Source organism: Misgurnus anguillicaudatus, chromosome 8 (genome assembly GCF_027580225.2).
Source record: "Misgurnus anguillicaudatus chromosome 8, ASM2758022v2, whole genome shotgun sequence".
In the NCBI taxonomy this organism is placed as follows: domain Eukaryota; kingdom Metazoa; phylum Chordata; class Actinopteri; order Cypriniformes; family Cobitidae; genus Misgurnus; species Misgurnus anguillicaudatus.
Genome location: NC_073344.2, coordinates 39,188,415 through 39,201,854, shown reverse-complemented (window position 1 = coordinate 39,201,854; position 13,440 = coordinate 39,188,415). Strand labels below are relative to the sequence as shown.

Sequence of the window (13,440 nt, the reverse complement as noted above, 5' to 3'; positions counted from 1 at the left end):
ACCATTATCAGGGGTGCAAACTTGTCACCTTTCGGCGAAATTCTCAGTTTTTGATCCAAAATAGGTCATTCTTGTGATTCGTCTAGATCCGATGAGTTTTTGAAAATGAGGGGTGAGGGGGGTCTGCGACATGGTAGCAGTAAATGAAATTATGAAAATCATGCCCAGCTATTGTGGACACGATGTCAAATTACTAGCCAGTTTGGCGGGTTATGCTTTACAATTTATAGCCACCTCATTTGCTGCCGAAGTTTAAGCAGTCTGCAGATTGAGTGCACACACTTAACTCGTAGTATTTTCTCATTTGAGGTTACGCGCCCACGTCACGTTGCTGTGCGCGTGGTCATAAAGCTTAACATTTGTTCACGCACCGCAGTTTTAAGTTAAGTGATTTTAAGCCGTTGAAACACAAACAGCAGTGCTATATGCGTTATACCGTTTCTGTTTAAGTGGAGCGTGCAAGCCGCGTATCCGCTTCTCATTAAGCTCGTGAGTATTTTGCCGTTGTATTAGCCTAAAATGCATACACGCGTCAAAATTCCCATCTTTTGCAAGTATCCTCATAAACACGAACATTTAGGTCTTAAGAGAATGTAAACAACTAAAACAGAAAATGCACGTGTTAACAGTATATTAGATCCAGACTTCAGTCTAAAAGGGGAAGTTACCTAGTTTTACTCCTGTCTGTCAATCTTGTTAATCAAACAGCGTTGAGAAAATCTCTCACTGCTCTTAACTAAATCACTTTTCTACCTTTAGTAATATTTGTACGACGAATTGTACACAAGTTTGATTCGAGTTGCTCGTTCAGGGTTTATATTCATATACTGTATTATTAGAGCTATGACTGTGATCAGAACAAACCCTGAATTATGTTTGTGTACTACTATATAATAATAAAAATAAAAATTTCTGTAACACTGTTGAGTTGTGCTACACTGCTGATGCAGCTTGCGATGCATTCGGAAGTAAATGATGATGGAGATTAATCTTAAAGTATATTTATTAACTTGCTGCTGTTGACACATCATTCACACGGTCAGAGCAGCTCTACATACATGCAGAGATGAACACACACACACTGATCTACTGTAACCCACAGGGGACAAACATTAACGCAAACGCGTTTTACATAGCTTACACTTTGGTGCCCTCTTGTGAGCACTCACATGCACAACACAGAACAACTGAGGACATTATAAACATGTTTAACAAACACTTTACAAAAAGGTTGTATTTGTTCACATTAGTAAATGAATTATGAACAAAAAATGGACATTATATTGTATATAAGCATTCATTATTCTTGTTTATGTAATTACAGTTATTGATGTTGCATTAACTATGCTAATAGGTTCAATACGCATTGCCCGAACATAGTCCCCTTGGTTACTTTCACATGTTAACAGCAGCTTAGCAGTTATGTTTATGAAATTGCAAAATGTAACATCTATTTACATATATTTACGCCACCACTGTGCAAACATTCACTGATGCTTAAGGGGATTACTTATTATAAAAATGGATCTTTACATACAATCTCATAAATTAGCAAATATTATATAATTTAATAGACACTCTGTACTCAATGCATTCAGTTCTACTAATCAAGGGTTTGCAGTCAATCTATATGTACTCTGACACAATTTATGCCCTACATGCTTTGCATGAGACATAATGGACAGCCAGGGTACTTAATATTGGTGTCTGCAGAATTGAATGCTTAAGTGCTGTCTTTATTTCTTTTATAGGAGTGAATCATGATGATCTTGTGGCTCTTGCTAAGCAGCATTTCAGTGATGTTTCTTTTGAATATGAGGGAGATGCTGTGCCTGTCCTGTCTCCATGCCGTTTCACTGGAAGTGAGGTCTGAGTTGTGTATCAGTATGTTAGTGTTGTGGGTCTTGCTGTTTTGTGCTGATTAATTGACCTGTTTTCTGATCCTGTTTTACTTTCAGATTCGAATGCGTGATGATGCATTGCCCCTAGCTCATGTTGCTATTGCTGTAGAGGGAGCTGGAGCTACAAGTCCCGATGTTGTGCCACTAATGGTTGCTAATTCTATCATCGGTAGTTATGACATCACTTTCGGAGGTGGCAAGGTTAGCTTGTAACTTGGCTGAAACTTCATATCCTGAACATTGTGTAAAGTAGAGGTGGGAATCTTTGGGTAACTGATCATTTTGTTTTTTAATTCGCCCACTTAATGAACAGGTTTGAGTACTTTAGTCATTTCACTTAACACAAATCTTGATGTTATAGCATATAATAATATTAAATGACCAATAACACAAATCTAGTTAAAACTAAAGATTAATTTGTATGGAATCATATTTTCAATAACCGTCTCTGCGTTAATCCTCGTCTTCTTTATAATCTTCAAAGAAACCGATAAACAGCATGTTTATGCATGTATTGTATATGCTTATATTTATGTTCTAACACGTTATAAAAGTGAATTTTCACAATAGGACCCATTTAAAATGTACAAACTGTATTTGTTTTGATTGGAAAAAATGCAATAGATAAACATGTTTATTTATTCTTAACGCCATTTTAGCATCTATGGATATATTTATGGCCAGAACTGGTTTAAATTAAGCCTTAGTTATATTAGGATATTTAAGAAGATTTTACAAACATACCTTACAAAAAACGTTACTGGTGTGTATGTTGAGAAAAACAATTGTACATAAATATTTTAAAATATGTGAGTGGAAGCTGTTTTTTAGTTAGGACAGCTCAAACATGCAGTTAAGTCTGGGACTAGACTTAAGCCCTGTTTAGGAAACCACCCCATAGTGTATTTTTAAGTGCACCTTTAAAAGCTGTTGTTGCCAGTCAAAGCTTTCTTTGGGTGTACATTTTTCCATAAATGTAGATGTTACTTATGCAAAACTGACAAGTGCAAGCACAATGTCGTGTTATAAAGTATGCTTTTTATAAATATTAACAGTTAAATTGTTTTTATTGTTCTTGAAATGATTTTAAAATTTTGTGGCTCAGTTAAATTGCTGAGTTGTTCCCCCTTATCTCTAAAATCGTGAGTATTACTTAGGGATGCTCTGATCCGATATTCGTATCTGGTATCGGCTTCGATATGGAATAACATTTTGGTGATGCAGGGTCCGATCTGACATTTCTATGCGCACCATCAAAATCACACACATTTGGCAGCGTACATACCAGACGTGCGGAAACTCAAAAGCATGCACACAGTCAGGCCATATTTAATTCTCTTTTTAATTATCCAGACTCACAAAACAGCACCATCTGTCTCTGCAAATATTCTTGTCTTAGGTCAGTAGTTTCAAACTCCCGGGCTGGCGGGCTATTTGTGGCTCTACCTCCCCTTCTCTGTGGCCCGCGTCTGCTGTCAAAATTTTTTATTTATTTAGTTTTATATTCATTTGATTATTGTTCTAATCGTTTAAGGGGCCGTTCACATGTTGCATATAAAATTGCGTGTTAAATACAAGTCGATGTGCTTCCTTGTTTTTTCAAAAGTGCTTGCGCGCTCTCCGTGACTGCGAGGACAACAGAATGCGTGATCAGATTGCTCATTATCTGCACGTCACGTCAATCATATTATTGTCACAATGCAATCAGTTAATCTGGTCGGAACTTTGGAGAGTTTGTCCAGAGAAAAGCTGTAACTCGTGGTTACTCATCTGTTACTCAGAGAAGAGCAGTTAAGGGGTTTGTGTTCACAGCTTATATTGGAGTGTGAGCGGGAGATGTAATGCAACACATTAAACTATGGATAAGGAAAAAACATCAGGTGCCCAGGTTATGAAAAGATGAAAGATGAGTAGAAACGTACAAACGATAAAAGTAGCCTATGTATGCAGCTCAGTCATCTCAATTTGAGTGTATAATGAAGTATATCTAATATATAATTTTGTTGCTTGCTATGCAGTTACACAAAGAGCATATGTGACCCGCTCTGGCGAAATGAGTCGGAAGTCGCAACGTTCTATTTTAAGATATAAGCCGATAATGTGGAAAAACAATGAAATTATCAAAAAAATATTTTTAGCTAATTTCAAAGAACAGACATTAAAAAATAATCTCCCAAAGTTTCGTAGTCCAAATAATTGAGTAAAGGTGTTTAAATGACTATTAAAGTTGAAGCAGTTTTACTAAATTTGCTGGAAATTGCTTTTCCCAAATTCTCTCGTCACCTCCGAGCATTCCGGGTGTCTCCTGAAACGTCACTATCTCTCCAAATATGGTGTTACACGTTGTTTTAGAGCCAATCAGAAATCTTCATAAACGCTGATCGTTTGTCAATGGGAATCCCCGGGGCACGTGATTGGTCCAGCCATCCTCCTGTCAGTCTCGCAGCACACTACTCTCCTATTTAACTACTTTTTTAATTGTTTACACTGTTATTGTCAACTAGCCTACATAAAGATATGATTGCATAGGCAAGCTGTATCGGAGGCAAACAAAAAGTGGATTGGAGCATCCCTATTATTGTACATACATACTGTTTAGAATTTTTGTGATCGTGTAAAATGTTTGTCACAATCTGATCAAAACATTGCATTAAATAATTCTAGACTTTGTGTGTAAGCAGAACCTGAGCAGTCGTCTGGCTCGACTAGCTGCAGAGATGAACCTGTGTCACAGTTTCCAAGCTTTCCTATCACCATACAGTGACACCGGGCTGCTGGGAATTTATTTTGTTACAGACAAACATAAAATAGAGGATATGATGCACTGGGCTCAAAATGCCTGGTAAGTAACTGACTACTGGTCTTTAGATATTGGTTAGATTGTTTCTGGGACATATAAAATGATGGCCTTCTGCTAATGTACAGTACGCTTGTCTTGTCCTATATGAGCCACTGAATACATACAAAAGTATTATGTTCTTTTTATACCACAGGATGAATTTGTGCACCACAGTGACTGAAAGTGATGTGGCTCGAGCCAAGAATGCTTTGAAGGCTAGCTTAGTAGGACAGCTCAATGGTAATAAATACTAACATACCTTTTCCTCATGTGTATATCTGTCTTTTTCAAGCATAAATACATACCGGTGATATTGACTTTAAAATTAAAATTGCTCAAACTTTGACACACACTCTTACTGTAACATGTTTCTTCTATGTTCTTAGGAACTACACCTATCTGTGATGACATTGGCAGGCAGATACTTAACTATGGTCGTCGTATTCCATTGGCTGAGTGGGATGCCAGAATTGAGGCTGTAAATTGTGTATGTTAGCTAATTAACTAAATTGATGGAACTTGGCTGTTAATTTGAAGGAAACTCTTTGGGATGTGTCATTCGTAAAGGGTTTTAAGACTAAATACTAGGGATGCACCGGATATTTCAGCTGCCGAAAAAAGCATAATGTGCTAAATGGTGCTCCACTTTTAAGACTTCAGCCATTATCACAGCTAAAAACATTAACTTTTGTCTTCTCTTAAATGAAAAGGTTCCTTCAAAGTTTTTGTTATATCATAAATGTTAAGGGTGCTCTGATTGATTGGGCAGCGATCGTTATCTGCCGATAAATGCTTAACAATCTGAGGTCGACCAAAGTGCGAGCGCCACAAACTCTTTATTTTTCAATCCTCCGTGAAGAGACTGACAGGGTGTCCGCGGGGTTTTAAAAAGTATTAAAAAGTGATAAATCAAAACTGTCAAATTTAAGGCCATTAAAAGTGTTAAATGTGGTCTCAGAGGTATTATTTTTTTACCAAATTAGGTATTATTTTTTCAGACGTTCGCGTTAGTTTGTTTAAATATGGGCTTTAGCATATCTGGGCACATAATCAAAGATCTTTCGTCTCTGGGATGTGATCAAAGCCTGGAGTGGAGCCAAATCACGTTCCTCTCTCCACTGTAAGCGTTCTCTAATCACTACGCACCGGATCCACTCTGGGTTTTCTGACTGTATCACGTTAAGCTGAGGTAAAACTTTATTTCAGCTAGCACGGTCAAACTTATAATGCAGGAAGGCTCCGATGTTTTGAAGATCGATAAAGGTGTAAAATACCAATGGAGATTGACTTGGCTTAGCGAAATGATGAAGATTGGCAAGCTTTCAGTTCGTGGGCTAAGAAAACCAAACAGCCAGGTAACTTGCGTGTCTTTGCACAGTATGACTTACGTTAGGGGGTCCTGTATTTTGGGGGTTAATGATTTCTCACGTATGTGATCATCCGCGTCACATTTTTTAATGCTATGCTAATCTAGCCAGTGGCTGATACAACGGGTTTGTTAAACTCGTGGGTAAACTTCATGTGGCGCCACAAGAACCAAGAGGCAGATGACATCCAAATCCCGTGAGAGCGATTGACGAGGAATCATAAGAGGAGTCTGCTTCCGAAACTTTGATGTCATCCACCTGTCGGTTCTTGCAGTTGCATTTGCGTGTGGTCACAAAAGCTTAACATTTGTACATATATTTAAGCACCGCAGTTTAAAAACAAGTGATTTTAAGCCATTCAAACACAAACAACAGTGCTAAATGCGCCCGCTGTTTCTGTGTCAGAGGAGCACGCAAGCCGCGCATTCGTTTCTTATTGAGCTTGTGTTGTGAGTATTTTTGCCGCTTTATTGGCCTTAAATAACACATGTGCCTCAAAAATCCCGTCTTTGCAAATATCCTCATATAAACACGACCATTTAGGTCTTTGGAGAAAGTAAACAGCCGAAACATTGCGCATAAAATAGCACATCAGCGCTGCCTCTATTGTAACATAATATATTGTTGATAAAGGTACAGTCATTCAATTAACAACTGTCACTATGGTTACAGACATCCCGTGCGAATTGTACTTGAGTTTGACTTGAGTTACTCGTTCAGGGTTTATATTCATACATAACGTTACTGTATTAGAGCTGTGACTGTAAGCTGTTGTGTGAACAGAACAGACCCTGGATTATTCGTTTATGTGTACTGAATAATATGATATGAAAAAGCTGTATTTGTTCACATTAGTAAATGCATTATATAACATGAATAAACAATGAAAAATATAGAGTATATAAGCATTAATTAATTCTTGTTTATGTCATTACAGTAATTGACGGTAGTTCATGGTGCATTCACTAATGTTAACAGTTTTAACTTTGATTAAAAAAATTATTAGTAAATGCTAAAATATATTTACAATTAATAAATAATTAATAAAAGATTCATTAAAGGTGGTGATATTCATGTTTTCTTTTTATATAGTGAGTTATTTAGCTGTTTCGCCTTAATCTGAAATGCCCTGCAAACTACAGCTACCTATATATGCCACAGGAGACTTCAATATGGAATTTATGGCAAAAAAATCACCCCTTAAAATGCTATTGGTCTTGACTACATAAAGTGTTAGGGAAAGGAATATGACTTGGATTAAAGTAAAAAAAAAATCTTCTGACTGAAATGCTTTTGAGGCCATGTCTATTCTTTTTTGTATGTTATATATGTCAAAATCTGTGTAAATAATAGAAAGGTCGCTGATTAACACTTGCAATTCAGTGTCGTGATGGTTTTAAAAAATATTCTGATGGTACAAAATAAAACATTTTATGGCGTAATGGCACTTTTGGGAGTGCTTCGACTCGGCGCAGTAACACCCTCCCTCTCCCATTATGAGAGGGAGAAGGGGAGCGGACTTTTCAGGCGAGTCGAAGTACTTCCAGAAGTGCTATTACGCCATAAAATATAGTTCCTCTTTTAAATCCGCTTAGAAAAGCGCTACGTTTTATTTTGTACCACCAAACTTGCTCGTATAACTACTCGTCTTAAATAGGAAAAACGTTGATGTGTTTGGTCACTTCTAACTTTATCTCTAAATGGTACCATTGAATGAATGGGGCTAAGCTAAATGCTATCGAAGCGTCGCAGCGCGCTCCAGCGCTTACGTGCACGCACACAGATGATAGAGGGATGTATCAACAATTCTTAGTTAAGGTAATAACATATTTTAATATTGAAAATGAGTAGACTATTCCTTTAAAAAATGCAATGGAATATGCGGGATATTTATGCGACGAAAGTGTGGCGTATTTGAAAATATGCAGCCCCCCCCCCCATAAATATGCAGACTTTGGCTGATTATGCGTTGAATCATGCACTCACATTATCAAGTTTTTCTGGAGGGACTGAAAAACAAAATTTTGTGCTTTTTGCAAAATTACAAAATAAACACGATGCGCGTTTTGTTTTCTCTCTCTCAGTGAAGTCCTTTCAGGAACGCGTCAGAAAAATGAACTGTAACTTAACGAATACTTGTCATACAAACAAAAGATAAATGTCTACATAATGCTGTAATTGGAAACAAATATTGTCATTCGATGTAAACTGTATGAGAAGGAGAGATACCGTCTTTCTCCTGTTACCTCATTATCTGTAATAAGCTGAGATCACCACACCCTGCCCCACTCCATTGAAGTAGACGAGCAGAGATGATCCATATGCATTACTCAACCCCACAGTCAATGGACACACAATCCCTGATCTCTGCATTCAGTGCTGTGTTGAGTTTAATCCGAGTGTAGGAAACATGACATCTAAATCCTTGTTTACTTGTAACTAAAAGTTCTCTCCATACGCAAGTGTTTTCTTTGTGCTTCCATTAGACAGTGTGACTGAATATTTCTCATATTCTTATAAAAGACCCGATTGCAAACATCACATCTAAAACCTTGTTCATTTGCGTATATCTCTGCCCTGCAAGGTTATTAAATGCAGGACCACACACATAGGAAGGCATTCTTTTGTGTAATTTTGCTTTCATCTGACCATACTATAAACTCCCAATAATCTACAGGACTCTCCAAATGCTCTTTCGCAAACTTTAACCGAGCCTCAACATGCTTTTTGTTCAGCAATGGAGTCTTGTGTGGTGAGCGTGCATGGATGCCATGGCGGTTCAGTGCATTAATTATCTTTTTTAAACAACAGTTCTTGCTGATGCAAGGTCTTCCTAAAGTTTTGCCCAAATGGTTCTTGGCTCTTGGAGAACTCTCTTGATTATTCTTTGGATTCTTACATGGAGCACCTGATCTTGGCCAGTTTATGGTGAAGTGATGCTCTTTCCATTTCTGGATAATGGCCCCCAGAGTGCTCACATGAATATTCCGCATTCTGGAAATGCGCCTATAACCATTCCCATCAAAATGCTTTTCAATGATAAGATTACAAAGATCTTGAGATCCTGCTTTTACCCATCATGAAGTCTTTCCTGTGTGCCTTCTGGGTAATGAGAAGCCTTTATAGGCCATCAATTAGAATTAAAGCAGCTGATATCAATTAGTACTGATAGGGGACAGGGTTTCTCTCTCAATATTGACAGATATCAGGTGATCTCCTGGCTTTCTATGCGATTTTGCACCTTGTTCTCTTCATGTGTTCAATATTTATTCCCTGTGTCATTTCACTTTATTTATTATGACTCAACTTGTATACTTAAATGTTCTGATTTTGTTGTATGAATTCAATATTTGGCTTGATGACTACATCTGGTGAAAAATTTTGTGTCAATAGCCCACTTAGAAATCCCCTTACTGATATAAATGCTGATGATTTTAGTATATTTAATAATACTTTATCTAAAAATAGATTACAAAAATTGTGCCATATAATAAATAAATATGGCTTTAAAAGAGACCCTGTGATCGGCCACAAAAATCCTGATCAGAGCACCCTTAATAAATGCCTATTCTTGTAACTGGTTAACAGAAAAAAAAAGAATCTTGAGACCTAAATTGCTGTGGCAATCATCTTCATGTTCAAAGGTGTGTGGAAGTAGACATCAAATCATCATTGGCATTTATAGTACAATAAACTCTGAAATGTAAAGTTTTATGATACAATAAACTAATATCATGAGCATTTTAAACCATACCTGTACAGGTACCTTACTGTTTATTTCTTATCAGGCTGTAACCCCTAGAATGGTCAGTGATGTCTGCTCCAAATACATCTATGACAAATGCCCAGCTGTGTCTGCTGTTGGTGAGTCAGAGCTTGTAGTTTTTTTATGTGTGAGAAAGTTTGAATTTCAGTGTGACTTGTTAAAGGTGGAGTGCACAATGTTTGAAAAACGCTTTGGAAAAGGAGACGGGCCGACTAACAAAACACACTTATAGCCAATCAGCATTAAGGAGCGTGTCTACTAACCGACATCCTTGCCGGGTTGCGTATGTGTGGGGCGGGTCTTTTATAAGAAGGTCCAGATTCTATTAGGGGCGTGTTTGTTTAGGTGATTTCAAATATCAACATTGGCTTTCAAACATTGTGCACTCCGCCTTTAAGTAACACTTTAAATATGTAATGAATATTCTGTCCTTTGGATAATGTTCACATTTGTATAGCTGTGTTCTTCCTTTTAATAATGCTTTTACTTGTATTGCTTTTGCATGCAAAAACGTTAGAGCTAGATTACTTCAAAAATGAAATGAATTTGGTTTAAATTTAGTCATGATTGTTACATTTGAAACACAATAACTTTATCAACTGTTGCATTGAGCAACAGTTGATAAAAAGGCTGTTGAGCACTTTCCAATTATATGTTGTGCTGGAGTTGCACAAAAACTACACACTTAACATTTATGAGTTGCACAAAAATCAATTTTTTTGTTCCTCAAATAAAGAAAAGCAACAAAAAAGTTTTACCACGAAATGAAAGAACTTTGTCATTTGTCCTTGTACTCTATAGGCAATGTGTACCAACAAGAGTAACTTGTTTATCTTTTCATCTTTATACAGGGCCAGTAGAGCAACTTCCTGATTACAACAGAATGAGAAGTGCAATGTACTGGCTTAGATTCTAATATTTCCTGGACGTATGGGCTCTCTCTTTCCAGCTCCTTTCTTCACACCATATTACTTGCTCACTTGTTTTCTTAGCTTTTTCATAACTTGGATAAAGAGACCGAAAGCAAGAAATCCATTTGGTTCATTTCCTTCTAGAATTTAAAACATGGAGCAATTTATAAATTGATGTGATGTTTTTGTCGTTTTTGTAAATAGCTCTCATACCAACTGCACATAAAACATTGTCAAATCATGTCTGGATTCAATTGATTGTTTTTTGGGGCCAGCTTTAAAAAGAGAAACCTTCAAAGCTCCTCCAAGAGACTTGCACTCACGGTACATTCACATGGGGCGTAAGAGTTGACGCTTCCCATTCACTTTTAATGGGTGACTTCATGCGTTGCCGAACTTAATTAAATTGTGGATTCGTTGGTCACTGCCATTGCTCGCAACAGAAGTTGAACATTTCTCATCTTTTCAAGCTGCAACCCGTGCGTAAGTCAATCAGATCGCCTTATGCAAATAGAGTAGGCATAGTCAGCCAATTACGTTTCATGACGTAGCATGTGTAGCGGCCACTGTGAATGGCTTTTGGCCACGCTTCAGACACGCCTTTTGTCAAGCATTATCACTTTCGTCCCATGTGAATGTACCATTAGTGGTGCATGAAGGAGAAAATAAGAATAGAATAGAACTTACTTTTTTTATCTTGACTAGTGATGAGTTGCTGTAACTTATAACAAAGTTGAATTAGTTTAACTTATTGTAACTTTATAAGTTACATCAATTTAGTCAAGGTAAACAATATTTAAATGTTGTTTTTCAAAATACAAGAAGTATATTGTCCTATATATATATACAGTGTTGTTCAAAATAATGGCGGTGCGATGTGACTAGCCAGAGTGATCGGGGTTTTTAGTGTATTTTTTATTGCTACGTGGCAAACAAGTTACCACGTAGCAATAATTTATTTTTTTATTTATTTTATTTAACCTTTATTTAACCAGGAAAGTCCCGTTGAGGTTAAAAACCTCTTTTTCAAGGGAGTCCTGGCCAAGAGGCAGCAAAAAACATAGTCAGTTACATTTATAAAAATTTTTACAATACAAACTAGAAAATGCACTTCCAGAGGAACCGCAAAAGTGTGCTTGCTCTGGTGCGTTACTAACGTGATTTGTGAAATGTAAGGGTGTTTTCACATATACACTGTTTAGGTCGGCCCAAATGACGTGTCGCTCCGAGTACGGTGCGTTTGGGTCAGTGTGAACACAACAGCCGCACTCGGGTGCGCACTAAACGGCCGCTCCGAGACCGCTCTAAACAGGTGGTCTCGGAGCGGCTGTTGCCGAACTCTGGGGCGACCCACCTGTGGTGTGAACACTGCAGGACCTCGGACCGAACCAAATACAGGAAGTTCTCCACATGTTTGAGCCACTGGGCTTCCGTTGTGACGTGAGCCGGGTGTTATATTGTGGGTTAACAACAAACAAGCCAATCTGGTCCGTTGCAGAGAGATTCGCTGTCTCCTTTACGTTTGAGCTGATGATTTTATAAATGCATAGCTGTCCTCCACACACAAATAGTGACATTACGGGCTTTTTAGCAAACGGCTCCATGAGAAAGGCTTTAATAGAACAGCTACGCAATTTCGCGTTAAAGCAACGAAACTTCGCAAAGACGTGCATCGTTTATCTCCACATCTTGATAGCTGTGCTCTCCCTGTCAGGCTGGTTGTCGTGGAAACGTGGGGGTGGTCATGAGACGGTAAGAGCTGTCAGAGACCAATGACAGCGCTGACCGTTGTCACATGGCGTACGGTGCGGCATTTCGAGTACAGCAAAAAATATATATATGTGAACACAGACCGCACTAACTGAAAAATGATACAATGTATTTTGGTGCACTCCGAGGCCGCACCACGGTGCGCACCAACATATGTGAAAACAACCTAAAATTTTAGAATGTTTTTTATCTTGTGCATCCTCGCATTGGAGTCCCAAGTTCATGTACAAAGTTTGGTTTCAATACGTGAAAGCATTCCTGACACACACACACACACACACACACACACACACACACACACACACAGAAATGTATACAGGCTTGTAACCAGGGGTGTTTCCAGCATTTAAGGACATCCGGGGCTTAGCACAGACCATTTTATGTAAATACAGGGATCACAAGCCTAGAGAACCCGCTCTAGCTAGCCTAGAACTAGTCTCAGCCTCAGACGTCACGCCCACAAACTGTGGGCTGAACGTCTGATGTTTTTCGTACACTTTTCTGGAAACCCTGTGAGAATGTCAGTCGGCTTTGATTGGTTGAAAAAAAAAAACGATTTACAGGATAAGCGAGTTTCGCGATTAATTTCGGTCCCTGGAAAACAAAGCTCTGATGTTCCATTGAGGAAGAGAATCAGTCGTGTTCAAGTGGATAATAATGAGCAGTTATCAGGATCAGCTAAACATTGGATTCTCAAAAATATGCAAAGTTCGCAGCATAGACTCTCTAAAAGACGTCCAAGAGTTTTGCTTGAGGCAGTTAGTGGAGTCAAAAAGTTTGGTTCTCCTGAATTGCTTGTATGTGTTAAAAAGTGGAGAGATATGCTTCAAACAGACGTTTAACGGGAGCGTCTCATTGGTGTGGCTGTTGATGAAGTGCACAACGT

At 38.0% G+C, this 13,440-nt stretch overlaps 1 protein-coding gene across 1 annotated transcript in view; it reads left to right on the top strand.

The window, feature by feature from the left end:
- Nucleotides 1–11,025, top strand: part of uqcrc1 (ubiquinol-cytochrome c reductase core protein 1) — a 31,431-nt gene extending 20,406 nt beyond the window's left edge. Inside the window, exons 7-13 of the mRNA XM_055212940.2 lie at nucleotides 1,752–1,867; nucleotides 1,959–2,102; nucleotides 4,583–4,743; nucleotides 4,895–4,980; nucleotides 5,127–5,215; nucleotides 9,896–9,971; nucleotides 10,725–11,025. Of these exons, the coding sequence (XP_055068915.1) occupies nucleotides 1,752–1,867; nucleotides 1,959–2,102; nucleotides 4,583–4,743; nucleotides 4,895–4,980; nucleotides 5,127–5,215; nucleotides 9,896–9,971; nucleotides 10,725–10,789 (737 nt within the window). The 3' untranslated portion in view covers nucleotides 10,790–11,025. The remainder of the gene's footprint in view (nucleotides 1–1,751; nucleotides 1,868–1,958; nucleotides 2,103–4,582; nucleotides 4,744–4,894; nucleotides 4,981–5,126; nucleotides 5,216–9,895; nucleotides 9,972–10,724) is intronic.
- The last annotated feature ends 2,415 nt before the right edge of the window (nucleotides 11,026–13,440 follow it).